Source organism: Colossoma macropomum, unplaced genomic scaffold, assembly GCF_904425465.1.
Source record: "Colossoma macropomum unplaced genomic scaffold, Colossoma_macropomum, whole genome shotgun sequence".
NCBI classification, from domain to species: domain Eukaryota; kingdom Metazoa; phylum Chordata; class Actinopteri; order Characiformes; family Serrasalmidae; genus Colossoma; species Colossoma macropomum.
In genome coordinates, this window is record NW_023494792.1 from 21,099,029 (window position 1) to 21,111,491 (window position 12,463).

The 12,463-nt window shown below is 38.6% G+C and overlaps 1 protein-coding gene across 3 annotated transcripts; it reads left to right on the plus strand.

Annotated features, from left to right (window-relative positions):
• Nucleotides 1-12,370, plus strand: hdac10 (histone deacetylase 10). Of its 3 annotated transcripts, XM_036576530.1 has the most exons (21): nucleotides 8-90; nucleotides 135-211; nucleotides 294-428; nucleotides 2,132-2,228; nucleotides 2,659-2,756; nucleotides 2,963-3,067; nucleotides 3,179-3,247; nucleotides 3,378-3,504; nucleotides 4,063-4,128; nucleotides 4,936-4,995; nucleotides 5,442-5,531; nucleotides 5,632-5,738; nucleotides 6,135-6,202; nucleotides 6,542-6,791; nucleotides 7,639-7,729; nucleotides 8,192-8,277; nucleotides 8,408-8,461; nucleotides 8,939-9,020; nucleotides 10,505-10,693; nucleotides 11,449-11,611; nucleotides 11,824-12,370. In XM_036576530.1, exons 2-21 carry the CDS (start codon nucleotides 150-152, stop codon nucleotides 11,856-11,858), a joined length of 2,034 nt encoding a protein of 677 aa, XP_036432423.1. In that variant the 5' UTR covers nucleotides 8-90; nucleotides 135-149; the 3' UTR covers nucleotides 11,859-12,370. The 3 variants fall into 3 exon arrangements, with proteins under 3 accessions (XP_036432424.1, XP_036432423.1, XP_036432425.1); XM_036576531.1 differs by having other exon boundaries at nucleotides 1-211; nucleotides 11,452-11,611; nucleotides 11,824-12,235; XM_036576532.1 differs by having other exon boundaries at nucleotides 83-211.
• The last annotated feature ends 93 nt before the right edge of the window (nucleotides 12,371-12,463 follow it).

Genomic DNA, 12,463 nt, shown 5'->3' on the forward strand with positions numbered 1-12,463 from the left:
CTCGCTATCATAACTGTACACACAGAAAGACAAGATGGCAGCGCTCTGACGTGCGAGGAGGATATATTTGAATATTAGAAAGAGACATTTCTCTCTGTGGGGCTTGTGAGGTTTCCTGTGGTCTTCAGTACAGACTGGTCTCCGTCATCATGAGCGGTACTGCGTTCGTCTACGATGAGGAGATGACCCGCTACAAACTGCTCTGGACCGAGTAAGTCTCAGCAGAGGTGGGTTTCTGGGGGCGTTGGTCCTGTAACAGTTCGCTGGAAAACGTCCTTGTTTGTTGTGTGCAGTCCCGCCTGTGAGATAGAGACGCCGGAGCGGCTGACAGTGAGTTATGAAGCTGTGAAGAGTGCAGGTCTGGAGCAGCGCTGTGAGCCGCTGTCTGTCCGCCAGGCCACTGAGGAGGAGATTCTGCTGGTTCACAGGTGAGACCGACTGTCACGCGCTTCATACCTCACTGAGTTGGCGTAACTAAAGTTTGTGGTGGAACTTCGTGTCGTTATGTCTTTACATTAAATCTCTACACTCTTATCTCGTGTGGTATATTGTGATATTGTAACTTATGTACGACACTCACTGAGCACTTTATGAGGACCACCTCCTTGTATCTACACTCACCATTCAATCAGCTCCACTTACCATATAGGTGCACTTTGTAGTTCTACAGTTACAGACTGTAGTCCAGTTGTTCTGCATGCTTTGTTAGACCCCCTTTTACCCTATTCCTCAATGGTCATGACCCCCACAGGACCACCACAGAGCAGGTACTATTTGGGTGGTGGTTCATTCTCAGCACTGCAGTAACACTGATGTGGTGGTGGTGTGTTAGTTTGTGTTGTGCTGGTACGAGTGGATCAGACACAGCAGTGCTGCTGGAGTTTTAAACACTGTGTCCACTCACTGTTCACTCTATTAGACACTCCTACCTTGCTGATCGACCTTGTAGATGTGAAGTCAGAGACAGTAGCTCATCTGCTGCTGCACTGTTTGTGTTGGTCATTCTCTAGTCCACACGTGTCAAGCTCCAGGCCTCATGGGCCAAAACACTGCAGACCTTAGCATGTTGCCTCATTAAACACACCTGATTCAGCTCATCAGCTTGTTAGCAAGTCCTTCATGAACTGAATTCGGATCTCTGCAGCACTTTGGCCTGGAAGGTCCCCAGTTTGACATGCCTGCTATAGTCCTTCATCAGTGGTCACAGGACGTTGCCCACAGGACGCTGCTGGCTGGATGTTTTTGGTTGGTGGACTATTCTTAGTCCAGCAGTGACACTGAGCTGTTTAAAACTCCAGCAGCACTGCTGTGTCTGATGCAGTCAACAGCACAAACACTCTAACACGCCACCACCAACAACATCAGTGTCACTGCAGCACTGAGAGTGATTCACCACCCAATTAATACCTGCCTTGTGGTGGTCCTGTGGGGCTCTTAGTCATTGATGAATGGGGTAAAGGTGGGATAACAAAGTATGCAGAGAAACAGATGGACTACAGTCTGTACTTGTAGAACTACGTCTACTCGTTCACCTGATGGAACAAAGAAATGAGACACTGTCACTCAGTTGCTTTCACCAATAAAATATTGTCAGCTGAATTATTTGCGTAGGAGTGTTGAAATAAGATTGGGAAACAGTCAGTCACATGGAGGAAAAGCAGCAGCGTGTGAACATGCAAACTCCACACAGAGGACCCTGGTCGCCCAGCCAGGGAATCGAACCCAGGCCCTTCTTGCTATGAGGCATTTTCCACAATTAGTTATAACTAAATCATAAGCTGTGTACTATCAGTGTTTTCCTGTTGCAGTGCTGTGTATATTGATAGACCTAAGCTAGTGCCACTGGAGATGCTTTTTATCCACAGACTGTTCAGCACATACACACCGCAATTTACTTACCATTGCAGTTCTCTTACATTCTCATTCTACTTCAGACTAGACTATTAAACATGGCGGAGACTTCCTTTATCTCTGTCCATTTTGAGGCCATGATTCATATTATGTGAAATCTTATAAACTATTATCCAAACTACTGAACACAGCTAATCAGAGTGGTCTTATTTGTATGTGTTGGTAACTACATATAGTCTTAACATATTGTTTTTTTTTTTTTGTTATGTGTTGTATGCAGCAAAGAATATCTTGAAGCAGTGAAACAGACCCCTTACTTGAGCTTGGAAGATCTGATGACCTTCACTCAGCAATATGGAGACGTCTACTTCCATCCTGTAAGGATCACTCACTGTACAGGCACATGTGAAAGTTTGAACGCCCCTGGTCAAATGACATGTTTTGTTGATTTTCAAAGTGAAAATAAGTTCATACATCCTCTACAGAGAACACTCTTAAATATGACATTGTTCTGTAAATACTAGTGCATAATTTCTATTTATTTGAGTTTTAGATGTTGCAAAATTATATGTAAAATACAAGATGTACCGTAACATTTGCACAGATTTTATAGCATGTGTTAAATTTAGCCAATAAGCAGTAATTGTGTGAGGATGTGTTAACTTATTCCTTAAAATCAACAAAACATGCCATTTGACCAGGGCCACCCAAACATTTTCATACAACTGCTTTGTGTCCAGTCAAAAAAAAAAATCTCCTAAAATGCATTGTTTTATGTTTATTCATGTGTTCTTGTCACGTGTGTAGAATATCTACCATTGTGCTAAGTTGGCTATTGGGGCCACACTACAACTAGTGGACAGTGTAATGACGGGGAAAGTGAGAAATGGGATGGCCCTTGTAAGGTAAGCCTGGCTAGAATTCAATTCTTTAGTTATTTGCAAGTGTCTATGTTAATTTCTACAGTAAAATCTGAAGATGCCTGCTTGAGTTCTGTAACCGTTAATGAAATCAATGACCTTTTTTCCATTTGTCAAAATTCACAAGTGCTTTATTTTTCCCAGCCCTTTTCTTCTTTCTTTCTCCTGTTTTTCTCCTATGTTTTCTACAGGCCCCCTGGTCATCACAGCCAACGGAGTGCAGCCAATGGATTCTGTGTGTTCAACAATGTGGCCATTGCAGCTCTCTATGCCAAAAAGCACTACAACCTCAACAGGTAAAGAGTGGAGTAATGAGAGAATAGATGGAGTGAGCTGTTTAAAATGGAACTGAGCTGTTTTGTGTTGGCTGAGGAGGCTTTTGTGTGTATGTCTGCGTATGTGTTCAGGGTGTTGATCGTGGATTGGGATGTTCATCATGGGCAGGGAGTTCAGTACTGCTTTGAAGAAGACCCCAGGTGAGCTTGATTTTAGCAAATTAGGTGGGCATTCAAGACCTCATGCAGTAATGCACCAAGATCTTGTCAGTATAACCAAGCAGCTTCGCAATTTTTTCACTTTCCTTTTCTTTCTCTCTCTGTCTCATAGTGTGCTGTATTTCTCATGGCATCGCTATGAGCACCAGCGTTTCTGGCCCAACCTTGCCGAGTCTGACTACGATAGTGTGGGTAAGGGAAAAGGAACCGGCTTCAACATCAACGTGCCCTGGAACAAGGTACCTCTGTCCAGCTTCATATGTTCTAAAACTTGGAAGTAGCTTATTTGTCAGGTTCTTTATCAAGACTGGTCTCAGAGTCACTGATGAGTGACAGCCCTACTCTCTTAAAAAGAGGTGGTTCTTCCAGGATTCTCTATTTATTTGGAATCCAAATAAAAAGACATATGAATGGAAAATAAGTTTTATTGTGAATAAAATTGCAAATAAGTAAGCTTCACAATTCTGTTTAAGATAATATGTAATTTCTCAAGAAACAACTGAGTAACCAATTATTTAAGTGCTTCTTATCCCCTGACATATAAGAACTATGTATGAAAAGGGCTGTGATGTAAAATAATCTTGACATCTTGCACTCGAACTTCCTGGTAACTGTCTAATTTCAAATTCAGTGTGCTGAAGTGAAAGGCAAAACATCAGAACTGTCCAGTTACTCACTGACTGCACTGTAACTTGTGTGTCGGCGCACAAAATGGTTAAAGAAGTTATCATTTTCACAATGTTTTTTTTATCGCCTTAATATTGTGAATGGAGCCTTTTATTACTTGTTTTAAACAGGTCGGGATGACCAACAGTGACTACCTCTCTGTTTTCTTCCATGTTCTCTTACCTGTTGCATATGAGGTAGGTATCATAGGCCTTTGAAAGACTTTAGTTTGATGATCAAAGGGAAATTCCATCAATTTTCAAAAATGTCTGCATAATGCAGTGGTAGAGATATAAACAAAGTTGTTCAGAGTGCTTGATGTGAAATTGTACAATTATACCTTGTAGAGGAATTTAGTAAGAAGCTCTGTTTATAAAGCGCCTTTTACAAACCCAGGCATTCTTTACAAAGAGAAGGGAAAGAGAATTCTTAGAAAAGATTTCTTTACAGTGGTGGTAGGAACCAGGAGTCACAATGTCTACACCACAGATGTGGCCATTTTATAGTCATTTATTGAAAATGATGAGTCATATGTGTTTTCAGTGTAATACTGATATTGGTAAAACAATGGTAAAAAAAGTTTGTTGGGGACTATTTTGCTCAACAGCACTCTGTATTTACCTCTCCATAAAGAATGTATTCTATAACTTGTTTAGGCTAAAACCATATCTGAAAAAGAATGTAAAACAACTTTTAAAGCATCAGGCAGCATATTCGTAACCATTTATTGTAATAGGTTTCTGTGAGGGAGATTTTAGAGGAATTAAACTATTCAGATGTCTGGTTCCAAACTCTTCCACTTTGAACAATTCTGACATAAAACGTTTCTCTGGAATGGAGCATTCCACATCAAACCACTCTGAATGACTGTTTACACCTTAACCATTCAAATATGCAGAAATTTAGTAACTTTGGTGGAATTCCCCTTTAATAGTCAGAAATGTAAGCGTGTCTGATACATGCACCAGAGTAACTATTGACCATACTGCTGACTGTTGTTCCAGTTTGATCCTGAGCTGGTGCTGGTCTGTGCAGGGTTTGATTCTGGAATAGGAGATCCAGAGGTGAGAAACTGAAGTTTCTAGAGCAAGTTTTTCAACATTGTAATACAACAAAGTTTTTTTTTCCCCCTATAATGACATCCCATCCCCATCCTCTTAGGCTTAATCGATGTCAACAAAACACTCCTGCATTGTACATATATGTTATAGTGTGTGTTTGTGTATATATATATATATATTCTTTGTTAGCCCCCTTTTACCCTGTTCATGGACCCCCATGGACCCTTACAGAGCAGGTACAGTGGATCATTCTCAGCACTGCAGTAACACTGATGTGGTGGTGTGTTAGTGTGTGTTGTGCTGGTAAAAGTGGATCAGACACAGCAGTGCTGCTGGAGTTTTTAAACACCTCAGTGTCACTGCTGGACTGAGAATAGTCCACCAAGCAAAAATACCTGCTGTGTGAGGGTCCATAGGGGTTTAATCGGTTTGCTTGGCTTTTTCCCTAGGGTCACATGTGTGCCACTCCAGAGATTTTTGGCCACCTTACACACCTTCTGATGTCTCTGGCCAATGGCAGGCTGTGTGTTGTCCTAGAGGTGGGATTGCTTTCAACGCTATGAACCGAAATACACGCTCGTGTTCATGATTTTTTATTTTTTTTTGGTAGAAAATGAGTCCTCCTGTTTTTTCCATTAGGGTGGGTATAACTTGACTTCGCTTGCCCAGTCAGTTTGCCAGACATTGCAGACCCTGCTCGGAGACCCAACATCCTTATTGACTGGTATTGGCTCCCCATGTCACAGGTGGGTTTAGCTTTTTTTGTTTTTAGAAAAAATATATATCTTTCTCTTTAAATCCATTTGGCTTAGAGTAATTATAAGTTTGTATTTTGCTAATGTCACAAACCTTGTATCGCCATTTTTGTCGATTTTATTTATTATTTTTTTTCATATTTTGAAAACTCCAGTTTGCCTTTGGCATTGTGTTAAAATTTCATGATGAATGGACCAACAGAAATAGTCCAAAACTACTCAGAGAAAAATTGTTACATTATGTTTCGTTACAAATTAATAATATTTTTCTTTTACTGTAAAGTTAGTTTTTGGAGATACAAGGTTTTGTTCCGACAGCGACGTTTTGTACAAGCGTGTATAATTTAGCTTAACATTCGTTTTGTATCTTAACATTCCACTCTTCAGTGCTCTGGAGTCTGTTCAGAATGTTCGAGCTGTTCACCAGAAGTACTGGGGCTGTTTCGAACATACAGGTAAGTGAGTACTGCCTTAGAACAACTGACTTCTTGTCTTTGCTGAAAGGTACATTAAACCTTAACGATACATTAAGAGAATTGAAACAGCAGTGTGTGATTAGATATGCAAGCCACAAAAATACAATTTCAAATCACAGGATATGTTACTTATTGTACATGATTTGATATAAAAAGGTTTATCTCACACAGACCTGTAAATGTTTAAATAGCTTTTTCACTTTTCCTCAGGGGAATAACGTTGCCACATATATTGGTCACAATCAGCATTCTCTATACAGCCTTTACTGATTGCTGTCAAATCAATAGGTATTTTTGGCATATACCCTGCTTTTGTAGCTAAATCTACAGTCTCAGAGCCAAGCACCAAGCGCTGCAGAGTGGAAGAAGGAGATGGAGAGAAGAAAGAGGAGGACAAAACAGAGGAGAAGACTGAGGATATTAAGTGGCCTGAACCCTTACCGCGCCCTGCACCTCCTGTACACACAGTTGTGGTGATCACCACAGAACTTGATGGCTCATTGCCAGAGGGCTGTCAGTACCTGGGTGAAATAGCACAGACCTATATTGAGGAGGCAGAAAGACTCAGGTTAGCCATTTACTAAGCCAAGTGTGTAGCTCAACCAGTAATTTTAGTAATTTAGTAATTTTTTTGATTGAGAAAATCAGAATCTAAGAATCTGTCCTGTCCATCAATGGAAACAGTCCACCATAGGACCACTGCAGACCAGATATTGTTTGGCTGGTGATTTTTTTCTCAGCACAGCAGTGACATGTTAGTGGCACATTGTGGTTGTGCATCAGTGGCAGCAGCATCGTTAATGTTTTTAAACACTGTGTACACTTAATAGCCTCATTGACACAGCTCCCCTGTTGGTTACAGACCATAACTTCTCTTTCCTCATGCACAGTTTGTTTTAGTCATCCTCTAAACCTTCATAACTGATGGGCTTTCCTTTCTGACAACAGGACCCCTGTTGGCTGGAGATATTTTTAGTTGTTAGGCTATTCTTAACCCAACAATGACACATCATTATGCAAGCCTGCCACAGTAGTGTGCAAAAGTTTAAACACCCCCTGCTCAAATTACATTTTGTTGACCCTGAAGTGAAAATAAGTTGACATGTCATCTACAGAGAACACACATTTGTACATTTTAACATTTTAATTACTGTTTATTTGCTGAATTTAACATATTGGGAAAAAATAGATCATGATGTTATGCCACATTTTGTATTTTATGTTTTGTTTTTTCCCCAATATGTTAGAATCAGCAAATAAGTGGAAAGTGTGCACTGACATTAGCAGAATGCTGTATTTAAGTTTGTTCCCTGTAGAGCACTCATTAACTTTTTTTTTTTTTTACTTAGAAAGTGAACAAAACATGCATGTTTTTAATCAAAAAGTTTGATAAAAACAATATATTCTCCTTTCAGGAAAGAACATTTTGAAGACATGACTCACGAGAAGTCATTAGAGTGCCTCCAGAATGTTGTTTCAGTTTTGGAGAAAATCAAGAGCAAAGGGGTAAACCTGTTGAATAATTGTTCCGTCTGAATGCTTGAGATGTTTGTCATAATCATCAGAAATGTAAAGTGTACAAACAAGAGTAACTTGGAGAACCCAAGTGTGTTTCAACATGGGCCTTCATCAGAGTAGATGCTTAGATAAAAGCTCATGCAGACAGGAAGTGTCCTGTTTTCCTTCCGTCTGTTGTTACAGAATTGGTGTTTGCCTTTAGATTTATGCAGCATCTCTGTTGGAGAAAACTTCCCATCTTCATTTAATTTTCTGCATTTCACTTCATGTTCTTTGAGTGTTTTTATCTGATATAACAAATAACAAATACTCACTTTTATATTTTGCATATTGATTATACAGTTATAAAGGATACAAGGTTTTTTTTAGCAATGTGTGCAAGTTTACATCACTCTAAACTAAAACAGTTTGTACATGACATGCACAATCCTAACTGCCAACCATTGGCAGGTGCGTAATGGCTTGGTGGTGGTGCCTGATGTGTGTGTATCTGTGAGCTGTGCTGTACAGCATGCCTTAAAGTCCCTCTGTGATCGGTATGCACTTCATCTTCAATCATTCCTTCTTAATGTGTTAAAGTATTGTTTTAAGATCAAATGTCTTCTGAAATTCACACTAGACAAATACTGTGTGATGCTGAATGCTAATGTATACGATTTATTTCAGGGTCTTGGTGGTATTTGTGGGGGACGATGATGTTACAGTGGACATTAGCAGTGGGTGAGTATTTAATCAGCTATTCAGAAATTAGTGTTTTTCTCTCACACTGTTTAGACATAATGGACCTTAATCATCAGAGTTGCATAAAAAACAGAGATTTGACTGCCTTTAATGATGTATGAACTATTCTGCATCTGCTTCATGAAACTTTCTTGCAAGGAAAAACAGATATTTGAGTGCAGATGATTAATCAGCTTCATATCACATATGTAAAGCATGCCTTCGTGAGCCAATGGCTCTGCTCATAGGTGGAGTTTGAGGTGGAGCAGTAAGTGCATTGCTGTCTCTACTGACCAAACTTTATAGTGTACAAAAGCACACTGTAGTACATCTCTAAGTGGAACATGGAATAGTTGCAGTGGTTCAGCTTTGACCATACACAGTAATAAATAAGGACCATTGTTTGTTTCTCTGTGAGGTAGATTTAAAAATAAATAATAAATAAATAAATAAAACAAAGTATTTTTGTGTGTGTAGGAGAGTGCTTTTGGTGCAGTTCTGTAGTAAGGAGCCTGAAGGGGTGACGTCTCACTACCACGTGCCTGTGTGTCTGAGAAAGGTGTGTGATATGAACCATTGACAAGTACATTATTAAGACAGATTAGTTGCCTTTATTGCACTCTATGATATGACTGACTATCATTTTGTCTGTATTCATCTTTGCCCAGAATTCTTACATCTCTCTTAATCTCACTGAATTAACCAAGGCTATTTAAGTGTATGGAAATGTGGTGGCCTGGTAGTTTAAAGGCAGAATTACACTCTTTTTTGGTTAAACACCTCCTGTTTGTACAGAAGATCTGGTTATTCAGAGTTAAGGAGGAAATCATGTTTGTTTTTAATGTGCCATTTATATATGTTACATGTTACATCTTAAAAAATCTCCAAAAAATAGCAAGTTTATATTGCTGGGTCTTTGGAGGCCCAGTTAGCTGAAAAGCAGTGAACTATGTATGCTGTCTGCATGCTTAGTTTACCCAGCATTTTATTTCTTTTTTATTTCATGTAGAGTGTCTTGCATGTAGAGTGTTTAGCCCAACTTCACCCTCAATTATTTCTTTCTCATAATCATGATCTCTTATGTAAAAATGCAGTCGTATGTAAAATTTTGATGCAAAACTCAGATGACATGTTTTGCTGATTTTCTATGTAAAAATAAGTTAACACATCCCCTACTGAGAACACATGATTTGTGTTTATTTGCTGAGTTTAATATATTGGACAGTAAATAACTTAGCCATAACTTTTGCACAGGCCACATTTTATGTTTATTTTTTCCAAAATGTTAAATTCAGCAGAAAACAGTAAGTGTGTATTAAAATGTGCAGAATTGTGTTCTCTGTAGAGGATGTGTTAACTTATTGTCGCTTAGAAAATCAACAAAACAATGTAATTTTACAACTGTAAATCTGTTATTTTTTTAACCCTTTGATGCACAACAAAAAAGTCAAAAGTGACCCGACTGAGTTTTTTATTTTCTATATCTTTGCAATAAATTATTTTCATCGTTCAGGATTCCATGTCTTCCTCAATTAGCTTGTTGATCATCACAAATTCTATTCTTACTTTTTAAATAAAAATCATTTTATATCACTACGCTTCTAATGCACAGCATGAGTAAAAAATGACCCGCATTTATTTCCTATGTTATTTAATTCATGCAGGTATTCATTAAATATCTTGTTTTTTTTTATTACTGTACATAATTGATTTCATTCTTCTTTTCTTACTCTATGAAGAAAAATAATTTTTTGTATTACTACATAACGTTTACACAATTTGGGTCATTTTTGACCCAAAAAAGGTATTTAATGAAGAATTAGAATATTAGATGATACATTTATTTCAAAAGATATTGCAAAGAAACACTATTATAAATAATAAGGAATAAGGAAATCAATATGGGCCATTTTTGACTTGTGCATCAAAGGGTTAAACATGCTTTGGCACTTACAGCTTTACTGTACTTTAACTGTTTGCAGCACAGTCATTCAGTAACGATGGCAGAACAGCATTGCCATATCTTTGTTTTGCTTGCTGCAGGGTGGGCGCTGCAGGGCGAGTGTGATGCAGGCCATGCTGGGTCTGCTCCTGCCTCTGGCGTATGAGTTTGGTCCTGGCCTGGTGCTGGAGGTCCTGGCGGGCAGTGCTGGGTTGGAGGTGTCAGTCTGGGCCCAGATCAGCAGCCTGCTGCAGGGATTGGCACAGGGCAGGACGTTGACCCTACTTCAGGTCAGTCATTGCCATGTGGGTATGGTAGGACTATGCTATCGGAAATTTCACCTGTGCTGGCCAGATGTGTCTTGTCTTTTATGTAATAGTAGGTAAAGAAATGTGTAGCTGATTGAATAACACCCCATTATGTCTTTATCTTTTTTTATTAATTCATTTTTTTTCTCCTGTTACTTTCTTCCCTTTTTTAAATGCTGAATTTCTAAAAATTGGCCCTCAGGTTTTTATAGCCTTTTTAGAAATGTTGCGGTACAATTTGGTTGGTGTATTTTATCTGTTCCAACAAAAATAACAAAATATTCTTAGAAAAAACTAAATATTGTGATGCATATTGTATCATGAAAATGTCTTCAAGTATCATGATGTTATATTTTTGCCTTAAAGGGCCATATCCTGGACAACCAAATTATTCTCACTTTTTTGAAGTAATATGTGAACACTGTAAGTTTCACAATGTACAGTTCATTCTGCGGTCTGCAGAGTCCATATATGGAAACTAAGCTGCAAAAACAGCCTGTTTTGAATTCATTGTTTCTATGATGTTGCAAGAACCAACTAATTTCCACATATGCCCTATTCTACCTCTTCAGTCTACGTCAGTTTTATAGGCACAGTAACAAAAACAGCCTGTTTAATTGTAAGGGATAAAGGGAGGCTGGAAAATAGTCATGTGAAAAATGAACTGATCATTTTTGATACATAAAACTTAAGCTACATTAGTTTTAAGGGAGTTTAATATTTCTGTGTTTATAAAGCAGGGCTGTGATGGAGACATGGTGAGAGCTACATGTGCTTCTCTTTCTGGGTCTCCTGCTCCTTCTCTCAGTCCTCTGGGTCTTCCATTAGCTGAGGATGTGGAGGCTATAGAGTCACAGAGACTGAGACTGCAGGGCCGATGGGGTCTACTGTTAAACACAAGTGAGCTTTTTTTGTTTTTGTTTTTTCATGTTCAGAAGTACAACAGCAGCATTTTACTGACAGCAAATAGTCTCTCATTGCTTAATTGTCAGTAATGTTTCAGATGCTGTAAATTGTTCTTTAGTTGTGAGCAGTGAATGAAATGTTCAGTACAAAGCTCAAAGTGCATAATATGAATGTGTGTGTGTGTGTGTGTGTGTGTATATTTTCAGTTTCAGAAAGCAGAACAGAGAGTCAAGATGGATGAACACACTCATACCTCCCTTAGGTCACACCCAGATTACAAGACTACAATAACTATACTGTTATATTTTTATACAGTCAGTTTTCTATACAATTAAAGGGTCATTCTTAGTTACTGTCAGCTAGTTGTCTTTGGTGGAATGTGTATCTGTGACCTGAATTTAGTGATTACTGAAGTGCTGTGCTGTTACAGCACCCAGTCAAATCAGCAACGCATTTCTAGATTTGACTTGGGGGTGAGCCTCTCCCAGTGTAGTCAGTTCATCAACATTATGAAACACTTCCTGATTTACAGAAAAATGGTTATCAGGGAACATTGATGTAGTCTTCCTTTTTAAATGGTCCTTCATTCCAATAAAAATCATCTACTGCTTCATTCCATTTTCATCAAATAGCTGTTCATTTCTGATGACTTTCTTTTTGCATTTACTTCTTTTCCAAGTGTTGTAATATTTTGACATTTTGGTGTTTTTGTACTGGAATAGAGGGACAATTCAGTAAACCGAAGTGACAAAACAGGATTAATGACCTTTTTTTGCAGAAAACCACCGAGATCATATGACATGAACAAATATGAAAACGTAGACTACAATCTTATAGGTACTCTTG